Source organism: Ambystoma mexicanum, chromosome 3q (genome assembly GCF_040938575.1).
Source record: "Ambystoma mexicanum isolate Mex_15411 chromosome 3q, UKY_AmexF1_1, whole genome shotgun sequence".
Classification (NCBI taxonomy): domain Eukaryota; kingdom Metazoa; phylum Chordata; class Amphibia; order Caudata; family Ambystomatidae; genus Ambystoma; species Ambystoma mexicanum.
This window is the reverse complement of record NC_090926.1, coordinates 250,556,235-250,579,582: the sequence shown is the minus strand read 5'-3', so window position 1 is coordinate 250,579,582 and position 23,348 is coordinate 250,556,235. Positions and strand designations below refer to the sequence as shown.

The 23,348-nt window shown below is 45.9% G+C and overlaps 1 protein-coding gene across 3 annotated transcripts in view; it reads right to left on the bottom strand.

Annotated features, from left to right (window-relative positions):
- The window catches only part of ASIC1 (acid sensing ion channel subunit 1), a 601,299-nt gene that overhangs the window by 56,099 nt on the left and 521,852 nt on the right, over nucleotides 1-23,348 (bottom strand). For all 3 annotated transcript variants that reach the window (XM_069653671.1, XM_069653672.1, XM_069653673.1), the window contains 3 exons: nucleotides 12,581-12,731; nucleotides 2,889-3,016; nucleotides 2,377-2,527 (listed from right to left, as the gene is read on the bottom strand). In XM_069653671.1, the coding sequence (XP_069509772.1) occupies nucleotides 2,377-2,527; nucleotides 2,889-3,016; nucleotides 12,581-12,731 (430 nt within the window). The remainder of the gene's footprint in view (nucleotides 1-2,376; nucleotides 2,528-2,888; nucleotides 3,017-12,580; nucleotides 12,732-23,348) is intronic.

Below are 23,348 nucleotides of genomic sequence, written 5' to 3'. Positions count from 1 at the left end.
CTTGTTGGGCATCATCAGTGAGGTGGAGCTGTGTCTCTCTGAGCACAATGAGCAAGGGGTCCATGTCTGGATGACCCTAGGACACCTAGGGTGACTAAACCTAAGGCCCTTCCTTGAAAAAAATCAAAATATTAGTTATGGGCGCCCCTCTATGAGAACGAGCACGGCAGAAATTGCTTGTTCTATGGGATGGTACCTCCTCTAGAGTCCGCAGCCACATTGTAGCTCACTGTACCTTTCACAGATGGGAAATATCCATTTATTTTTTAGTAATGAATTATGCTTTCACACAAATGCTGTTTGATGATGTCATGGCTTACCACGGACGAATCCCAAGAAGGGGTATGCTATGAATACAATCTGAGGATGATAGTTCAGATAAAAAGTGGCCAATGAGAATGGAAGAATTTGAAAAAGATGGGAGGTCTTTGTAATTTGTTTGTCCAATCATGTGTGGGGGTGGATTGTAATAAAATATATAGAAGTGGTTCAACTGTCGCTAATATTTATATAATATGTAAACGTATGTGGTTCAGTGACACTTGGGTTAGTTTGGCTGCTCCCCGGACGATTGTTCAAAAATGTGCTTTACGTACCAAAAGTGCACTTGCTTTTTAGGTGATGGGCCCATTTTGGGTTAAGGTGATTAAGGGCCCCACCATTGCAGGTGTATGAGTGTACACACATACACACACACCCAAAGGATTGTACTCACAGGTTGCATACACAACGTACATGGACCAGAGCATGTGCAAGGTACATGAGCTCACGTGTCCTTGTGTGGGCAAATGCATAACATGGTGGCACACTCCTCCAGAAAGAGAGTGTTAGACCTATCTAGATAGATCATCTCCTGTTATATTTTCTACTGTGGAGTGGCTGTAGTCTCAGCTCAAAATGTCAGACTTCCAGTCTTCCATCTATTCTTTTCATTCTGTAAACTTTGCCTCCAAGCGCAAACATTAATTGCAACTTTGCTCTCTACAGGAGTGTAATGTGGTGTATTCAATTTCTCTGCACCCTCCATTTTGCAACATATGTGTGTGCTCCTGGACTCTTGAACGGTGGTGTGTTTAATTTCTCTGCACCCTCCATTTTGCATTATGTGTGTGTGCTCCTGGAGTCTCGTACTGTGGTGTGTTTCATTTCTTTGCACCCTCCATTTTGCAACATGTGTGTGTGCTCCTGGAGTCTCGAACTGTGGTATGTTTAATTTCTCTGCAACCTCAGTTTTGCAACATGTTTGTGCATGTGCTCCTGGACTCCCGAACTGTTGTGTGTTTAATTCTTCTGCACCCTCCACTCCCTCTGCCTTCCTTTCTATCCCTACCCTTTTCTTCCTCTGTCTTTAACCCTCCCTTCTTCCTCCCTCCGCTACTTCCACCCCCTACTCTCCTCCTACAACACATCCCATGCACTTATCGCTATCAGAAACGCTGTCAGCACGTACGATAGTCTCATTCTTTGATTGTCTTTACCCTACCCTTCCCCTACCTTCTCTGCTTTTTCCATGTAAAGCTCCTGCATTGTTGAAACGACCGGCAGGCACGTACAATAATTATGTAATTTGTTGTTCACCGTTTTTTTCCCCTCTTATTCTGTGTTGTACCTCTAAATTGCATAGCACTTGCAGTCTGAATGTTCCAATGCCTATTAAGAATGTAACTCGGTCTTGCTTAACTACTCACCCCCTCTGCTTTGGAGTGCTTTGAAACGCTAAAGCGTATAGGCGCTATATAAATGACCAATAAATAAAAAAAAACATCTCAGTACTTATTTTGAGATCATTTACATATTTACATAATGCCTATTGCTATCCACCCAGGTGCTGTTGACGATTTCTTAAAGGTATGGAAAACGATGCACCTTTACCTGACATAATAACCATCTGAACCGGCATGCTACCCAGCCAATACGCCACCAGTGTCTGTTTCCTTATAAAGTTTTGAACTATATGTTCCTGAATCCTTACCTGGCATATTAACTATCTGTGTCTGTACCCCTTATATATTGTATGATATATTATTTATAACACGCTTAACACCCAGCGGTTTCTAAGCACGTACCAGTGGATCGAACCTGTGTTGCTCCGTGTCATTTTGCTTCCAAGGCGAGCAAGTTGCCACTGAGCTATCCGCCTGAGACATATGTACTTGAATGCATCACCTGGCATCTTAACCATCTGTGTCTGTAACCTTTATATATTATATGACCCATATGTACCTGAGTGCCTTACCTGGTATTTTAACCAGCTGTGCCTCAATGCTTTCCAAGGAATATGCAACATCTGTGCATGAACTCCCTGCTTGGACAATGGACCCATCCTGACTGATGAAATGATCTGACATATGAATGATATACGCCTTAGTGCCTTACCTGGCATATGAACCATTCTGCAGTTGCAGTTCTCTATTAAGTAGCGGGTCTCACAATCAATGCGGCACGCCGTGATGCTGTAGGTGTCGAAGAACTCGGAATCAATTGGGGTGGATTTGCAGGCCCCCCAAGGAGGAGGGAGGTAGGTCAACTGCAAAGACAGAAAGACGCTAAGAGTGAAAGTGCCTTGATGACAAAGCACATTGGTCCCATGTGCCAGGAATCAAAGAAACCACAAAACATGCACACGCTTGGGGACTACGCTGCAAGGGCACACACCACAAGTAGCCATTCTTTCAGCGCACACTCAAATCACAGCAGGAGCCGAGCACCCACATCTAGTGGCTATGACAATCCTTAATTTTGTGGATATACAATCGTAGAGGAAAGGTGGGTGCCAGGGGTGGATTGGATGGCAGGATCCTTGCAGGTGGAAGGGGTAGCATGCTGGGGAGGAGCCAAGGGTGCCTGCTTGCATGTGTGGGTGATGCACTCCAGGAGCGACTCCATACCCTCTGTTCCTGGCACGACACGAAGGTCTGGAATCCTGGCGCCACCCCAAATCCCAGCTGGTCAATGAAAGGCGGCTCATCCTGGCTGTGGATCTGGACTTTGATTCCGGCTTCGAATGAGGTCTCATCTGTAAAACAGCAATAGACAGTGACTCAGTTAGACCTCCCTTTCCCCTAATAGCCGACCAGCACCCCTGGGCTACCACGCGCCTGCGAGAATGAACCACTCGTTGGGAGGAAGGCAGGTGATCCTCCTACACATCGCTCTATATCCGAGAACTCATAGCTCCCCTCCCTGCCCTGGCTTCCATTCTTCAGACCCATGCAGTTCCTGCCACTCTGCAACAGTTCATGCCATTCTGCGTAATGTGCAGGTCGGTCGGTCGGTCGGTGTCTCTCTCTCTCTGAAAACATTTGATCGAATTGTTTTGACCTTTTTTCAGTAAAATCTTATTAAATATATTTATGGGGGTGGGTAAGGGTATAGATTAGGTTGAGGGAAAGTGTGGGGGAGGGTTTGTGGGGGTCTCTCCCCCACATTTTAGACCTAAAAAAAGGTCAAATAAATTCGATCAAATGTGATTACGTCAAATGTTTTGTCAAATAGACCCAAACCGGAAATACACGCGATATTACAATGTTTCACTGTGCCTCCTCCATCTGGGAAGTAGGGCTTTCCTGCGCCCTCAACAAGTGACCTGCGCAAGCTGCACCATTCCTGACTCTTCCTGTGCTCTTTGTGGTCCCCATTTATGATCTCTGTTGGTGCTCATTAGTTTGGGGAGCACCACACCACTGTGAATGGGACCTTTTCCAAAGCGTGTCAACAGGATCCAAAGGGTCACACGCAATATACTGGTAGGTAAAAATAAACGGCACCAAAAATAAACCATAAAAGTGAATAGATAAAAAAAACGAACTAATTGTACGTTAAAAAGAATGTAAACAATGACAAATACATTTTAAATGCTAACAGCAAAAATAAATGCATTCATGACTTTATTGTTTTTATTCATCAAAAGGGAATCCTGGCAACTATAGGTAATTGTTTTAAAAATGTATTTTTGGATTCTTAGTGATTAAGTAGTACAGGGGGGCGTCCTGTGCACATCACTCTAGCCCCCAGCTGGTGCCTGCAACGCATCATTTGCACGTACCCATTTTCATCTGTGAGGCGCCTTTATGAAGTAGGGACACCCCACCGTATCCCCAAGCAGAATTCCCAGTCTCCTCTCCTCTCCCCTCCTGAGCATTGCACGATCACGTGGGCACTGATAGAGACGTACGCGGTCTACGTTTACATTTGTGGAAAGGCACTGGTGGTCTCTCATGTCAGTGCCATAAAATAATCACGCCCAAACCAGACCTATTAGCTGAACCCTGAGATGTATCGATCAAATATAAGATACTAAATTGACCCCCTGGTCGAAACACGTGTTTGCTTAGTTATGGCACTGGAAGAATTTGAGCACTGGAAAGCTGAACTAATATTTGAATATAACATTTTAAAACACATGTTGGGCCCAGCGCAGCCTGATTGGTGTTAGCACAAACCATGCACTATTTTTATAGTGTAACTAAGATGGGGACAGCAGGTGGATAGTGACATCCACAAGACATTGCATCCTTCAGACATGTGTTCTGTTCTCAGAGTGTTCATGGCGTATTTCAATGTGACGTCGGCTGCGTGATTTGTGATGGCCAGTCCTCCCTGGAGTTGTGGGGCGTTGTGCTGGCCAGGTGTTGTAATGGGAAAGTGACCCATTTGTGCAAAGAAGAGGGCAAGATAGTGAGGGATTTGAAACCAGCGTGGGATGTTTCTATAAGGCGCTGCCGCGCGCTCTGTGATAGTCTGACTCAGGGCAGTAGGGGGCGGCGGAGGTTGAGGTGGGAGGTTGTCCTGGGGTATGAATGGAAGAGATGAGGAGCTTTGGATTTCTGAGCCGTTGCAAGGGCCCTTGCGGGGGTCAGTGTTCCGGACCGTTTTTCCACATCAGAGACCAATAACCAGATTCCCGCTGCAATGAAGGTGGGGGGGAGGGGCAGTTTATGTGAATGCTTAGCACGTGGCAGTGGCCCGAAGTGGCAATCGAGATGATAAATATATATAATATATGACAACCTGCAAAATCCATATAAAGAGCCTATAAAAGCCTGGAAATAATATCTTACATTAGGTTAAGCAAGAGGCCAGGCAGTAAGGGAGATGACAGTGTGTGGCTATGTATTATATGTAATACAATACCCCCTACTGTAGGTAAAAAGGATATCGCAAGTCACCTCAGAGTTCTGTGACCTTATAAAGGAAATCGGCCTTTGGCCTCGTTCCAATTTGGCCATGGAACTCCCGGGTGACTTGCAATATCCTTATAATGTACAGTAGGGGGTACTTTATCCCATATATCAAGCCCTGAGTTTGAGGGCAGTTGGGGAACAGGAATTGAAGTCTGAGGAAAAGAGATAGGGTTTGGGAGAGAGGCATAAGCCACCACTCTGCTGTTTGACGCAGCCAGGCTCCCTGGCTGCAAGAGCCTGTCAAATTTCTTGCTTTTGAACAGTCATTACATGCCTTCGGCAACAGCAGCAACCGTAAAGTGGCACAGGACAAAAGCCTGCCCAGGTGGTATGAAAAGGCCCCCCTATAAGGAAGCTAAAAGCTTAACTGCTAGGCTCAGCTTTTAGATGGCCCACGCCTCTTATAACTTGCACTGCCTTGTTTAACCACATAGAGTGGAGGTAGGCTGAAATATGCATCTAATGGGCCAAAGGAAGGCGTAACATCTTTACATCCTCCTGGGTGAAGGGGGCGGTGGTTAACAGCGCAATGGTTTTAATGGCCTCACTTACACTACGAGCTTTCAAAACTGCCATCCAGCCACACCAAAATGTTGAGGCCGACTCATCCCGGGCTTGTGGGTAGCAGTGGGTGAGTTGAGGACTTGTTGGCATTAAGCCCTCGGCAGCGCTTGGGCGTTCATTTCTAAAGAGGCAGTCGGTTACATGAGCAGAGAGTGTGAAAGTAGGACCGGGGAAGGAGAAGTGTCTGTCTCAAGATGATGGTCCTTGTGCGCATTACGCGCTCGGTGCATTTCTACTGCTTAGCTTGTTCGCTTGTGCAGAGAGAAAAAGCACTCTCCGTGAACCAGGATACTTGTAGTTTCCCGCATTGCCAGAAACCACATTACCCAGTTTCTAAAGCCTTTATTTCGAAATGTCAGGTGCTTCAGCGAGGGCACTTCAGAGTCAAGCCGGTCTTGGCCGGTCTATGCCTAACACGGCGTTGCGTGAAAGTATGGTCATTTCATACTGCACCAAGTAAGTTTGTGTGTAGACTTTTGAAACACTTTTCCATTATTGTTGTGTTTTCCCACCAGTGTGTTTCCACCTAATTTTTAGGAGATCTAAATCGATGGTGCAGCAACATTACTGACAAGGAGGCCATTGCATTAGAACTGGCCTTTAAAACATTGATTATCAGGTATTTAACAGTGATCCTACTGAGGCCAAGGGTAATGTTTTGGACTGGGTCATCGCCAGAAACCTAGCTCTGCATGTTAAGAATACTACCCTTTACATATGGTCAGACCATTATGTCATAGATGTCCACATACAACTCCAAGATCCTCCCATGAAAGCCTGTAATGCCTAAAAAAAAAGTAATCAGCCGCAACTTTAAAAAGGTTCAGATCTCTGACCTCCAGTGCTGCCTCGCGAACATTATGTCCAACACATCCGGACTGGATTCAGCAGAGCTTCTGGTGGCGTCATACAAATCCGCCCTGATATGTATGTTGGACAGATTAGCTCCCCTTAGAACTAAATCAGCCAGGGATAATATTGCACATCAAAGGTGGTTTACTCCGGAGTTTCGTCTCCAAAAACAAATAAGAGCGAAATCAAGCTGGCTAAAATGCCCTACAGACTCCAATAAAGCCTCCTGGAACAAATTGGAAAAATCCTACAAATCTTCCAGCGCTGAAACAAAAAAGAATGTCAATAATGAACAGATTGTTGGAGCGGTCAATAACTCCCAAACATTTTGAAGTCCTGAACCTCTTAGGAAAACCTAAAGCCCCGTCTGTATCATTCTTCCCAACGGTTCAGGATTGCACTAAAGCCCAGCTGACCTCTGCCGCTAAGGTGTCACAGGCTTGGAATTAGATAACAAAAGGATCTTGGTGACAATACAGGTCACGCACTAGACCCTCATATAGACATGTCGTTCAACAATGAAAACAAACCATCAGTGAATAAAGATCAGCTGAAATTCCAGTTAATGGCTTTCTCTATCGCAGATATGGATAGAATCCTGCCCACAATGCATCCTACATCTTGTCCAGAAAACATTTTACCAAATAAAATCAGTATGGACAAAAAAGGGTAATTTGCTCCATTTTTCACCAGGCCAAGACCACTAAGGTCGTTACCATCACTCCCCTTGTAAAGAAAGCTGGGTTGGACCCGAATGACACTAACAATTTAAGACCAATCACCAACTCTAACTTTCTATCTTTCTTTTGAAGATCTTAGATAAAGTGGCAACGTCACAGCTTCAAACCTTATTAGAAACCACTTGCATTCTGCATAATAGGCAGTCTGGTTTTAGAGCTGATCACAGCACGGAAACAGCCCTCATTGACCTTCAGACACACATGTTGGAAATTATGGACAAAGGGAAGATCAGACTTTTAGACCTATTAGACCTGTCAGCAGCATTCGACATCCTTGATCATGAGTGCATACTACACCTTGGGAGATCTAGGAAATTGTACACAGGAAGCGTTCGAGTGGGTCCAGTCCATTCTGACACATCAGATGCCCAGAGTCTGCTGGGGCGATACCTTATCTAAATTGGCCCCCATCAATTGCAGCGTGACCCATGGAGCTTATATGTCTCCCACCCTTTTCAATCTGTACATTAGACCTCTCTGTTGCCTCCCCAAGGAAACAGGGGGCATATTTTACCAACTTTGCTGATGACACTCAGCTAATCCTGGAAATCAGTGGAGATTATGACCTCGACATAACCCCCATCCAGCGCAGTGACTAATTGCGTAACCATAGCCCAAGCCATCATATTGTCGAGGCTAGACTACTGCAATGCCCTACTGATTGGTGCAAACAGAAAATGTCTCCAAAAACTTCTAATCGTCCAGACGTATCATAAAAGGGATATCGCGGAGAGAACACATTTCCATCAGCAGACAAGCGCTGCACTGGCTTCCTGTGCTAGCCAGCATACAGTTCAAGACAGCTATCCTTGTACATAGATGTATGGGAAAACTCCAGCATATCTGAAGTCCCTGATGTCCCTTTCTGAGCCTAATAGAACCTAGCTTTTAACGTGCAAATGGTCTGGGCAGGTCCTTCTCAGTCTGCTCAGCCAAGGTTTGGAACATGCTACCCCTTCAACTACGGCAGGAAGTAAACACAAGGGTGTTTGGTTGGTCTCTATAAACCTTATTTTTCAGGTGAATTCACTTGTTTAGAATCTTGTGGGGTCTTGCCCCCATGCTCCCCTGCTTGGCCCATTTCTTGTGTTTGTAAAATTGTGTAATGTGCGCCCTGATGCCGATGGGTTATTCGGTGCTATATAAATAGATAAATAGATAATAATGCCTTTCTCTACCTGCATGAATAGTGATAAGGAAAATATTAATTTTTATTAGGGCCTCTAGCCAACATTCTATACACTTCTAATTCGTGGAGGCAAGAAAGCTGAGAATGAATTGACTACTACACTTTTTATTAAATCGACCAATCAGAATAATGCATTGCATGCCCAGAGTTTCCACCCACTCTCTACTATTGGAGTTCTGCCATAAAGTAAGCTATTACAAATTAAAAGCATTATACCTGATCCACTCGAACTCATTTGTTACTTGAGAAATTCCTGGAACATTGATAAAATGTTGAAATGCCACAGTTAGCTAGCAATAATACAATGAATTCCCTTGATAGGGCTGTGTTATTGAAACCTAAAAATGTGAAAAATAACTCTGTTTGGTTTATTTGACCACCTACTTACATCTCACATCAGAGTTAGAAAATTAAGATCATCATCTACAAATACTGGCGACCCTCACAATTAGACAATCTACCAAAGCGATTATTTGCAGATCCTTCAATATTTTCTTATAGGATGCATAAATCAATTTGCAATTTGCATTTCAAAACCCTTATCTAAGACATTATCCCAAAAAAAGTGGCACCTATCCATGTTTGGCCTGCTAACATTGTAATGATCTCTTTAAAGTGCATATTATACATCATCAGTACACACATTGGTTAACACGCAGACCAATTCCTTTGTGGTATTATGCAGCATGCGATTCTACAAATCTCATTTATGGATTACAGTGCACATTGTGCAATAGAATGTTGTTAACGGGAGATTTGAAAGCTATATTGCTTATATTAGACTTATGTTTCATCCACCAACATTTTACTTTGCATGTAGCACCGCAATCCACAGATCAGATGCCCAGAATCACACGTTGCATAATCTTGAAAAAGAGTTATGACATCCCCTTTAATTAGATTATTACAATGTTGGCAGACCAAACATAGGCACGTCCCAGATAAGGGTTTTGAAATGCACACAACATTGACCAGTATATTCCAAATTGATTTGTGCTTCCTTTAGGCAAATACTGAAGTATCAGCAAATGATCTTGGCGTTACATTGTGAAAGGTTTACCAGGGTTTGAAGAAGATGTTCTTAAGTAGTAGCAGTAGTCGGCCACCAGGATCAGAGCTTGTTTCAGCAATCCAGTCCAGCATCCATTATTGCTAAAGAGACTCAAGGATGTGGGCAATTTTAGTGAGGGTGCTCTGGTTTGGGTACGATCCTTTCTCGAGAACAGATTCATTAGAGTTTGCAGTGGCACTGCAGAATCCAATTCAGTTCGCCCCGCCCTACGGCGTTCTACTGGGAGCATGCTTGTCACCCTCATCGTATACGATTTTTAATAACTCCCTCGTTCAGATGTTGGAGGATTTGAACATATGTTTTTCAAATGATGCTGATGACCCTGAGTGTATTATCCCCCTAACAGGGAATTACTCTGAAGATATGCGTGCAATCAATGAGATTTTTTGCCTAATTCAGGATTGGATGCTTGAAAGTGGGCTAGCATTAAATAATGACAAAACAGAATAAATGGTTACAGGCACAAACCCCAGAGTACACAAATTGGGCCATGAATATCATGAGTTTCAAATATCTGATTGTAAAATGTTCATGAAAAAAAAAGAGTAAAACCCTTGGGGTTTTTCTAGATCAAAATGTTAATATGAAAGCTCAAGTTAATAACCTGGTGTCAACATCCCCCTAATACATTAGATTATTATCTCACATCCATCCACACCTCTCCAATAAGAGCTCTGAGACGGTGGTCAGAGCCATTATAGGCTCAAAAATAGACTATTGCAGCAGCCTTTTGACAGGAGACAGTAAAGTAGACATTGCTAGACTCCAAGTCATTCAAAATAGTGCTACAAGAGAAATAGTAGGGTTAAAAAAACATGAGCATATCTCTGAGGCACGGACTGGAATACTTTGGGTACCTATAGATTCGAGAATTCAATTTCGTCCAATGACAATAATTCACAAAGGCCTAGAGGGGTCTAATCTGCATCACCTGGCAGAAAGACTAACAAGGAAATCTACAGTCAAAGACCTTAGATCTGATAATACCAATGTGCTTGTGGTGCCTAGAGTCAAGTTATCACAAGTCAGAAAAAGTGCATTTTTCATGGTACCACCCAGAATTTTATTCCACCAGATCTTAGAGCTAACAAATCACTTAGCGTTATTAAAAGAAACGGTAAACTTTCTTATTTAGATAGTACCAAATTCTTTGGCATGGATGACCCTTTTCAATGTATATAAGGACAGCTTCTTCTTACGTCTGTATGTCCTGTTTGTCTCCAACATCTTAGAAGGCTTGTGCTTTCTCACTGCGCCTGTATGCCTCCGGGTCCGTGGTTGCGCGGTATAAATAAATTAAAGTAAAGTCAAATCCACGGCCCTGTTCTTGCACCACAATAATTGTGCATGGTGCGAATACATGGTGTAGAGAGCTTGCTCCGCCTGTACTGACAGTGCCATCTCTGGTTGGGTGGGGGTGGTCTCTATACTCTAGCTATCAATCCTCAGTCATTCCAGGAAATGCCATGGAACTCCTGGAGCAAAACAAGTAACAAGCAAATAGGTAAGAGAAGGCAGCGGGACGAGCACCTTGACAGGTACTTCCGGCCCGCGTATTTGTCATACATCCATTACGCACGTTGTAGGTATGTGAAATTTTCTCGAGGTTCCAGTTAACAGATTGTGAGTGAGAACTTGTTAGCTGGATGTTGATTTTTTTTGTTGGGTTCTCTGCGCATGTAGATTGGGATACAAATGAGGCGATACCCATTAAGGTGGTCTGACATTCCAAGAAAGTCCATCCCCTCGCTATCAGGTAAGCCATTGGCCTGTTTTCTGAATAGATGAAACAGTGTGGTTTACTTGCGAGAGAGTTCTGATTTTGAAATTTCTCTTTAATCTTTACAGGATACCCAGCTTCACCGGATGGCATACCAGTTTTTTAACCAGGTGGCACCAACATCTTAAGAGGGAAGTTGATGTGAATTATGTTGACTCCTATCTTGAATAACTACAAGGGACCAGGCAACTGAGAGTAGACTTTATTTTTTTATCGCTTGGTTGAATTTCCATATGTTTTTATGACGAGCTAGTCTACCTGAAACCTAAACAGTTTGCATTCGTATCATTGTTAATTTTTGTATCCTGATAGTGGTACATTTCGTTGTGGAATTTGCTTCCTTTGGACTTTCCAGAGGTTCAAGGTCAAAGGGTTCTGTTGTATGAGTAGGTCAGACATTTTTAAAGATACGTATCTTTAGAATATGGAGAGATTATTTATATACAATTATTTGATCGTTTTTTAATGGCAGTCGTTGTAGGGAATTCTTTTTTCCTCCAGCAAGGCACCAAGGAGACATGAAACACGTACAGTGTAATAGGATTAAGAACACTGTTCATCTACCTAATTGATTATGCTGATGTATTCATTACTTAAATTGAACCTATTGAAATGTGTATGTGTAATGAAGCATTTGTTATGCATTCTATACATTTTTCTAGACATGTTTGATGTTAAATATTGAAATTGTGTATATAAAGTTCTGGAAGCTATTACCTTGAAGACTATTTATGTTTAATATTATTACATTAAATGCAGCTAGGACAATCGATTTGATTAGTTTAAGAATAGTTATAGTGCCGTCTTTAACCTTTTTTGAAGGTCTCTAAGCGCTTTTGAGAGTGCAATACTGTTCTCATATAGATTTATTGGGGACTTTTCTCAACACAGAGAAGGAGAAGAGCATTTGGGTGTTGTCACAAAAGGTGGCAGGAGAAACCAACTCAAGAGATGCTGTTAGCGGAGAGGCCTTGTGCGGAGAGAAACACCATCGGGAAATCTCGCGGCCAGACCACCACCCTGCATGTTCTTGTGCTCCCCTTCATCCCTCCACAATGATGGTGTGGGGGACACACTTCCAAGAGTGATCACTGTCCTCCCACATGGAGGATGGCATCTAAGTACAACATGCAATGGCGGGCTTGCTGTGTATCTTCCAGACAAGAGAAGGATGCTGGCAATGGCTGAACGTCCCCTTACCTGTCTCCCCCCAGACCGGCATGTATTCATCCTGCTGTATGTCCAGCATGAGCTCGAGACCATTCCCAGTGCCCCCTCTGAAGGTGATGAGGGGTTCCTTTCCGTTCTGTCCAGAGTTGAAGGTGTAGCACTTGCCATATCGGGTGAAAACCTGTTGGAAAGGAGGCAGAAGGTAGTCAAACAGCAGTGTTGACCTACACAGAGAGCATATAAGTGTGATCAGACATCAAGCAGGCCTACACGGGGTGCTTGCGGGGGCACACAGACATTTGAAAGGCCTCAACAGAGAGCGTACAATAGCCCTCTGAAATCAGATAGGCCTAGACAGTGTGCATACAAGAACACCCAGACATGCCCACACAAAGAGCACACAAGAATGCCCAGGCATCAAGCAGGACTCCACCAAGATCCAGGGCCTACAAGAGCAGTCATACATCAATCAGGCCTACACTGAGAGCACACAACAATGCTCAGACATCAAGCAGGTCTCCACCAACATCCAGGGCCTACAAGGGCACTCATACATCAAGCAGGTCCACACAAAGAGGACACAAGAATGCCCAGACAGCAAGCAGGCCTCCACCAAGATCCAGGGCCTACAAGAGCACTCATACATCAAGCGGGCCCACACAAAGAGCACACAAGAATTCCAGACATCAAGAAGGCCTCCACCAAGATCCAGGGCCTACAAAAGCACTCATACATCAAGCAGGCCCACGCAAAGAGCACACAAGACTGCCCAGACATCAAGCAGGCCCACGCAAAGAACACACAAGACTGCCCAGACATCAAGCAGGCCTCCACCAAGATCCAGGGCCTACAAAAGCACTCGTACATCAAGCAGGCCCACACAAAGAGCACACACGAATGCCCAGATATCGAGAAGGCCTCCACCAAGATCCAGGGCCTACAAGAGCACTCATACATCAAGCGGGTCCACACAAAGAGCACACAAGAATGCCCAGACATCAAGCAGGCCTCCACCAAGATCCAGGGCCAACAAGAGCAGTCGTACATCGAGCAGGTCCACACAAAGAGCACACAAGAATGCCCAGACATCAAGCAGGCCTCCACCAAGATCCAGGGCCTACAAGAGTACTCATACATCAAACAAGCCTACACTGAGAGCACACAAGAATGCTCAGTCATCAAGCAGGTCTCCACCAACAGCATACAAGATCACTCATACATCAACCAGACCTAGACTGATAGCATGCCTGCAAGAGCACACAGACATCCATCGGGCAGGCCTACATGTAGAGCATATACGAGCACTAAAAAAAACATCAAGCAGGCCTCCACAGAGAACATCCATGAGAACTCATACATCAAGCAGACCCACACAAAGAGCACACACGAATGTCCAGACATCAAGTAAGCCTCCACCAGGATTCAGGGCCTACAAGGGCACTCACCCATCAAATAGACCCACACTGAGAGCACACAAGATGCCCAGAAATCAAGCAGCAGGTCTCCATACAAGAGCACCCGTACACCAAACAGGCCTACACTGAGAGCATGCATGCAAGAGCACTCAGACATCCGGCAGGCCTACATCTAGAGCATAAACGAGCACTCAAACATCAAGCAGGCCTACCTAGGGAGCATGCAAGAATACTCAGACATCAATCAGGCCTCCACCAAGGCCATACCAGAGCATTCAGATATCAGACAGGCCTACACTGAGAGCATACAAGAGCGTTCAGTCACCAAGACGGTCCCTGGCAAAATCATGCAAGAGCACTCCCACATTAGGCTGGCCTACAAGGAAAGTGGGCAAGAAATCTCAGACATCAAGCAGGCCTCCAACGGGAGCATACAAGAGCACTTAGATGGCAGCCAGGACTAGACAGAGAACATATAAGTGGTCACATGTCAGGCCAAGAGTCAGACCACATAAGAGCACCGAAATATTAGGCAGGCATTCAAGGACAGTGTATACTAAACTGAGATATCAGACAGGTCTACACGATAAGCATATAAGAGCACTCAGACAAAGGCGGGCCTGAAAGGACAGCGGAGAGGCTTACACACCGAGCATACAATAACACGTAAATATCATGGTGGGATTACGTGCAGGCATATTAGAGCGCGCAGCCATCAGGCAGTCCCACACAGATAATGTACACAAGATAAGCCTGCATTGTTCGATTTTAACACTTTTATCTGGATTATGATGATAATTGATACTATATGTAGAAATAAACATAATATACTACTACAATAAGCCTCAACATCTTGTGGGGGCAAGGACTGCAATCTTAAGGCCTGTTGACTTCAGGAAGGCAAATCATATTACTTTGCGTTATGCTCCTTCAATCTCCATCATCAATTAATTAAATTAATTTAGCTCTGATTCCTCTATTGCAAGAAGTACATCACAATCATGTTTAAGAGTTGGCAAACAGTATCAGCCCTGGCGTTCAGCCTGGGCGGCAGATTGGGAGGCGTGGGGAGGGAGCTAAAGCAGAAAGGGGGGTAGACCACCCCTCCGCGGAGTGGCGTGGTGACCTCACTGGCAGGCACTACCTCTCAGCAGTGGCAGATTTAAGGCAAAGGGCCCCGTGGGCAGCACCTGACAGAGGGCCCTAGGTGGGCGGGTCATGGAGGCGGAGCTTAGGGTGGGCGGAGTTAATTGAGGTAACAAGTGCACAATGGCAAACTTTAGGGACAAAAGCTATTTTTTATGAAGTTGTCTTTATTACAGTTGCCTAGGGGTCTGACTAACTGGAAAAAGATGGGCCTCCTAAGCAGGCTTTGCTATCAATGGTAATATTGGCGGATGAAGCCTAAAGCTAATGTTGGAAATGAACATGCTTCAAGGCTAATGGCGAAAGAGAATTACTTAAAGCTTTTAAAGAGCGCCCAATTTCCTAGAAAAATGGCTCTAAGAAGTCTAGCTGGATCCAATGTTTGTAATTACAACTCTGGACATTTTTCACAAAAATACAGAACCTTGTGGAAATATGTCTTTAATAAGTACACATTTCGCAGTACAATAAATTCAGTATTGTGCAACCAAAAAAAAACAGTTCCTTGATAGACATTCTTGTGCAATAAGGGAAGTTAAAACACAATTGCCAGCTGCATTGTTATAAAATAAAATCATCTACTCTCGACACACTAAACTCTAGTTAATGATCATTATTGGTTATTTTGTCAACCATTATATATAGACATATTCACATACAATAATCGCCCAACCAAAGTTGCCACTGATTTATCAACCTCAGAAGGATGAAAGGCTGAAGTCTCAAGTAACAGTGCTTTGAGGATATTGGGTCAGTTACGCTCCACAAACGGGGGCCTTGGAGAGGCAGGGGGGCATGGAGACACAAACGGGGGCCTTGGAGAGGCAGGGGGGCATGGAGACACAAACGGGGGCCTTGGGGAGGCAGGGGGGCATGGAGACACAAACGGGGGCCTTGGGGAGGCAGGGGGGCATGGAGACACAAACGGGGACCTTGGGGAGGGAGGGGGGCATGGAGACACAAACGGGGGCCTTGGGGAGGCAGGGGGGCATGGAGACACAAACGGGGGCCTTGGAGAGGCAGGGGGGCATGGAGACACAAACGGGGGCCTTGGGGAGGCAGGGGGGCATGGAGACACAAACGGGGACCTTGGGGAGGGAGGGGGGCATGGAGACACAAACGGGGGCCTTGGGGAGGGAGGGGGCATGGAGACACAAACGGGGGCCTTGGGGAGGGAGGGGGGCATGGAGACACAAACGGGGACCTTGGGGACGGAGGGGGGCATGGAGACACAAACGGGGGCCTTGGGGAGGGAGGGGGCATGGAGACACAAACGGGGGCCTTGGGGAGGGAGGGGGCATGGAGACACAAACGGGGGCCTTGGGGAGGGAGGGGGGCATGGAGACACAAACGGGGGCCTTGGGGAGGGAGGGGGGCATGGAGACACAAACGGGGGCCCTGGGGAGGGAGGGGGGCATGGAGACACTCACGGGGGGCTGGGGCAGGAGGGGAGCATGGTCCATGGAGACAGTCACGGGAGCATGGAGACACAAATCCCCACAATAGCTAAACTTACCCGTTGTTTCAGTAGGCAGGAGACAGCAAACAGCAAACACCACTCGACAGCCTCGACTCGAGCAGCACCTTCTCTTCTCAGCTGGGCCCGGGCAATGGAGATTACTTCTTTTTCCTCGTGGGATCACACCGCCGGCACATAACACTGCGTCACTGTGACGTAGACACGTCTCCTGGGCCAGTCCTGGCCCAGGATTGGAATGAACCCGGAGTGTTAAAATGAAAGGGCCCTGTTGTGTGGAAGGGGCGGGGCCCTGTTGTGTGGAAGGGGCGGGCAAGGGGCGGGCCCTGTTGTGTGGAAGGGGCGGGCCCTGTTGTGTGGAAGGGCCGGGGGGGCCCGGGGCGGGGGGGGGCCCGGTCGCCTTTTGTTTGCCTAGCGACCGTTAGATCCGCCTCTGCCTCTCAGCACCTGAAGTATAGAGTTAAGGGGTCCTGGATGGGTATGAAGAGAGGGGGTGTCAGGTGCTCCTCCTCCGTTTCGCTCCCGCCCAGGACCAGTGAGCTGCCTGTTTTCCCGACCACCCTCTAGTATCTGGGGAAGTTTGGGGCATTTGCATTGAATTGAGTTATGGGCTCAACCATTTGGGTCACTGGAAGGGAAATGAATTGCTGATTTATGCTATAGTCCTAGTTTCGGAACAGTGAGTTGTCATGCCAGGTGCTGACTGAGCGATCCTCACCCGTCCCTGAAAGGGGGGAGCGGTTCTGAGGATCTGGTCGGTTTAGGGGGTCACATATTTCCCTCTGGCCCGTTCCCGGAGAGTGGGGGGCTCCTCGAAAATGATCAGCAGCAGACTAAAAATGAGTTTTATGTGATATTTCTGGAATTTTAAAGGCTGAACACAACAAAGACAGATTTGTTTCAGCCCATTTTGTGGGGCCTTTTTTGAATGCTGAAATATCACATACTGAAACCAACCCCCAAACCCCCAGAAGGCGATCCCGCCCAGGGGTGGACTGGGAAACAAAAGAGGCCCTGCAAATAATTTTCAAAGTGGCCCCATATTACACATTTTCACCTATGGGAAAATGTGGAAATGCAACACAAAAGAAGCCCAGAGTGCCGAGGCCTATAGGGAAATCTCCAGAGTTCCCTATAGGCTAGTCCAGCCCTGATCCCACCCCCACCCTCTGCTGCTGGATTTCCAGTAAATCGGCGGACGGGGGTTAACCGCCAAACAACCCCTTTCTGCTCCCGCCACCCCCTTCCCATCCAAACACATTCACCCTCCTCTCCTAGCCATGCAAACACACTTCCCCCTCCCGCTCCCGCCCTCTCCCTTCCCCACCACAATCATTCCCCCCTCCTCTCCCACACAGACGTGCACACACTCACAAAACCACACACACACACACACTCTAACTACACATAAAATATACTTCCATCGCTCCCATTCATTCCCTCTCCTGCCTGTGCCCGGCAGCCCCTGCACGCATTCGTGTGTAGCAGGGCATGACATTTTGATGTAGAAAGACCGCTCGGAGTGGTCTCTGTGCGTCTTTCCAAATCATTTTTCCCTCGCATTTTTAAAAAAATGCGAGTTCTTCACTTCAAACCTAAAAAAAAGGACAGAACCCTTCCACCATGGCACCCTGAAACAAGACCGTCACCTAAAAATGGTATAATGTACCGAAGCATGTTACACATTAGGTATCAGAGGATATATTGAATGTATAACATTACATATCATTGGGAAAAACTCCTTTGGAATTTGAGATAGATTACTAAAGAAAAGTAATTTAAAACAAATTCTAAAGTCAACAGACACCCAGGGCGCAATCCTTTCCTCTGAAAATGAAAAGATACCACTAATTTCATTGCTCTGTGTTTCTTGGCTGTGGGTGACCTTTCTGATTCCCCGAAAGTCAGGAAAATACACCATTGGGCTTTGGCCCTCCACTGCACACATACCAATTGAGAGGCACGGAAATCGGGTTGACACTGCTAGTGTTAGCCCGCGTTCAAAGTCGCTTGCTAGCCGGTTCCCCCACCTGCTATCTTCCCCCCGACTGCTTTTTTTTCACCCTACCCCAATCCCACTTACCTGATTGCTGCAGTGTTGCCAACTCCTCAGTCCGGAAAGTAGCTAGAGGCTGTCCTAAAAGTAGCTAAAAGTCGCTAAATGACATCATTGCCTAATTTGCATAATTGCCTTTGCAAGCTGTGCAATGGGCGTAGGAGAGAGGACCAATGATGTGGGCCTACAATTCCCAGCATGCAGTGGGAAACTTGGCTGCTGTATGGAGTCACTGGCAACCCTACGTGGACCTATCAGTAATTCACATAGAAGGTATCAATTCTAAATGCATTTTTCTGACATTGATAATGATTTGTTTAAACCCCAAAATGCGTAAATGAATTGATGATAAAATAACTGCTGCTGCTACCGTCAGCTTGAAGCACATACACTACATACATGAATGTTTATCTCTACAGTTTTGCAGAACGATCTTTGAAATCGTGTTGACTTCCTAGCCCGATAATACAGCGTTCCATTGGGGACAAATCTCACCGCATTCTCGTGCCGCTCGCAGGACGCGGCCTCAGTGACACGACTTCACTTGTTGTGTGGGAGCCTGGCTGCAAGGACGGGGCCATTGATTGGAGGTACTCCTATTGTTTTGGAGACGTACACCCTTTTCTATTGGTTTGGAAACGTGCAAGTCTCCAAACCAATAGAAAAAAGTGTACGTCTTCAAACCAATGGGACTTGGGAGAAAGTAGCTAGATTAGTCGCTAGTCGCTTTCTATGGAGAAAGTCGCTAGGGACCTGCACTTTGTCGCTAAATATAGCGACAAAGTCGCTAAGTTGGCAACACTGGATTGCTGCGGCAGCGGCACCTGCAGTCGCATCTATTGCAGCTCCTGTCCCCGCTCCGTTTGGCCTTCATGGAAATGGAAGAGGGGTTCCATACGGAGCTGCGCCTACCTATTCCATGGCGGCCATGTTGGTATAGTATTTTCTCTCCGTGAATGGGACGCCGTCAGTCGTCCCATTCACGGAGAGTAACGGAGAGTAAATTTCCATTAAAAAGAAAAAACATTGTGTTCTGACCAGTGAAGTTTGCCGTACTGATGCTAGGAGTCCTGGAGAGAGTGTCAGCCTACCAGCTGCACACCAATTCCTCCCTGCGATAGCCCGTCAAGCCGGGTTCTGCCCTTTGTAGGCCATTGAGAGGCTTGGTTGGGTCGGAAATGCATCCTATCTGATCTGTGTTGGGGACTTGGGCCAATGGCCCAGCTGACCCCCCTCCCCCACTCACTGGGTCACATTACCATCATGAGCCTTTTACAGGGGCAAAACTGGCATATGTTTGGGCACAAACAGCTGGAAAAATATTTTACAGGGCAATGCGGGCCTATATCATAGACACAGCTGTCATGAACAGTTGCAGTGCTTAGGTGTATTGTGGACAGGGCAGTCCTCCCCTGAGTCATGCAACCTGGAACAGGCATTTGCTTTGTAAACGGCCAATGAGCGACCCTCAGTTTGAACCCTGCTCTCCCCTTTACACAATGCAGCATCTATAGTAAGTGCCCCCATGGAACCTTCCCTTTCCATCCTTCCTGCCCGCATCTCCCCACAACCCCCCCCAGTTCCCCTCCTAGTCCTCCCATCTTGCCTCCTCATTCTTGTCCTCCTCCCTAACCCATACATGTTCCTGGAGTCATGTGACCGCACTTCCTCACAAATGAAAGCCTCCCAGGGCAGACTGCCCATGCAGCCGGCGAAAGGGCATAGGCTAACAGTGCCTCCTGTTTGCCTGGCGCCCCCAGCCCTTCGACCACTCCTGTTCCTGACTTCTGGTGCAATGATGTAAGGGATGACAACCACTTTTTGTCCCTGATTGGGGATGCCCTATCCAGACCCTATACACTCCATAGTTTGTAACGTATTCTACACAGTGCTTTATATTGTCCCTTGTCTAGGTCTACAGGAGATGTATTATGTGCTCCATCTTCTTGCCTTTCATCTAGGTATCGCATCAAAGGTACACTGCCTTCGTTCATTTATGGCACTCTACTACTTGTCTCCCAGCTATGTATGCCCCAGAAAGTGTGCTGCATCATCTCTATACTGTGCACTCATTGTGCAACTCATCTGGGTACCCCTTGTAAGCACTTTACATTGCTGCATACTGTGCCCTAGCAAGCCCCAATAGAACTCGAAATTAGGTACCCTAGGATAGCACATTGAAGTATTCCATCGTGTACTCTATTGTGTTTCCATACCCAGATGCCTCTTTGTAAGTGCATTGCCCTATATGGTGCTTTTTATGCTGTTTGCAGATATCCCTAACAATAACCCTTGCATTTTCTTGCATGCTGTTTTACATCCAAGTGTTATCTAATATATCTGCAACATCACTGAGTTGTGCACTGTTGTGTTCACATGAAGATTTCTCAGAAAAGGAGAAATTGCATTGTTGTCCTGAGCCTTGCTGTGTTTTACACTTGGGTATCCCAACAAACCCATTAATAATCTCCTACTCTACCACTCTCACTCACCATATGACGACCAACTACGTCAACACAGATGACTAGAGAAAACCCTTTCCCTAAACGGTTCAAAACTCTACATCCCTTGAATCATGCAAACCTCCCCGACTGACTCAAGCACTGTAATACTCAAATACTGGATGTCTCCCTCCTGGGAACAATTTTCCTGCAGTGCGCACCAATGCCCACCTAGAAAGCACACCAGCACAGACGTCAGTTGCTTCTGGTTCTACATGCAACAACATCTAAGTGAAATGCCTTGTATTTTTCCTCTTCTCCCCCAACCAACCCACCCCTACTTTCCCTTTCAGATGCAGGTGAGAGTCTAGAGACCATGAAAATGGCGGCGGTGTGCGGTATTAAATCCACATAACATATTTTTGGGCACAAGCAACATGGAAACACGTTTTACAGAGCAATGCTGCCATATATCCTACATACGCACCATGAACATGTGCTTCCTAGTGGCACTGCTTGCATATTTTGGGCATCCTCATGAATGTGTTTCAATACTGGCATATCTTTCTAATAACAGGCAGCATAGGCAATTGTTCAATCGGGCAATGCTAGCCAATATCGTAGACATAAGACACATGAATATGTGCTTCACAGCAGAAATGCTGGCATACAGTGTGGGGACAGGCATAATTACAATGCATGTTGTATAATGCTACTGTGTACTGTTTGTGAACTGGCATCCATTGTTAGGATTCTTTCACACAGCCGTTTGTAAATTGTATGGCTTTTAACCCGTGACCTCTTAGTATACTCCATTCCTCCAGGAACCAAAAGCTGTCTCTCCCACTGCAGAGTAGTTAAACCTGGACATGGGTCTCTTGGCAGGTTTTCTAACACTAAACTTGAGCAATGGCAGTGAGACTCTCAATTTACAAGCAGTCTTCTCCAACCCTGAAAAATATGCCCCTGAATTGAAACGACGAATGGCAGTAGAACAGTCGATGGCATACTTTCATCTCCTCTTTTCTTTTTCTTTAATTCTTATTACTTTTGTTTCCCCATTACCTTTTAGTTTGCCACGCTATTTTGTGATTTGTGTGCCCACATTTTGTTTTAAGTAAAAACCCTAAAAATGAAATCACTGATGTATGAGTTTAATTTTTATTTGTGATGTTTCCACAAAACCATAATACATATCACATACAATCTGAGGAAATACATGGGTACCACAGAGAACCGTGGTTTGTCAGTTATCTTACTACTGATTAGTATCCCATAGTCTCTTCCGTTTAAGTAACATTTTACAGCTACGTGGCTCTAGTACTGTATCGATCTCATTGTGGGGTGGGGTAACTGCTCAAAAACATGAAAAAATGTCAGAGGGAATGCAGGAGTAAGGGCTAGGGATTGTGTTCTTGCAAACGCTAGATGAGACCTCACATGTCCATGAGGTAGTGGTGGTTCTCCAGCTGCTGCAAATTCAGAATGCGCAATCGCTCCATCACTCACTCTCTCTCTCTCTCTCCATCTCAGTACGACTCTCCCCGCTCTGTGACGCTGAGACTTAGCAGCATAAAACGTGTTTTACAGTGGAATGTATTGCTGAGACAGTCCTCGTGATGGTTTTACAGTGGAAATGCCAGCATTTATTATTTGGACAGGACTTTTCCTTTGGGCCCACCTAATTTAAAAGGGAGAAGCGCTGGTATACTGTTGAGGAAACTTCCCACACTTGCCAACTTTCTATGACATTGAGACTGAAGGATACATGCTTTTCTAACACCCAGAACTGGAGGCACTAAATATAAAGACGCATTTAGCAACTAATAGGATGTCCACGCACCTACCGCATAGTATAAAAGTGTTTTTTTCCCTACATTTTATTAACTGCGAGCCTTTACAATCAGAGGTGTGGCACACTTTAGACCCACCCCGAAATAACATTGGCTCATGCCCCCAGTGTTGCACTTTTCCAAATTGTTGGGAGCCACCAGTGATTCTAGGTCAACATAATGTGCTTACAACTTATCCAGAACACCAGTTAAATTCGCCTAGGTGGTAGGCCAAGCGGCAACTATGCACAACCTAAGTTCCTCAGAGGACTGTTTCTAGGTTGTTCCTTTTGACGTTGAGAGGGCGGGGCCAGGCCAATCTGCTCGAGGGCAGTTCCACTTGACGCTAAGGGGGCGGGGCCGGTGCTAGGGCCTGAAGGGCGGTGTTTCCGTGGGCTGAGCTTTACCCAGCGCATTTCTTTCTGTTTATC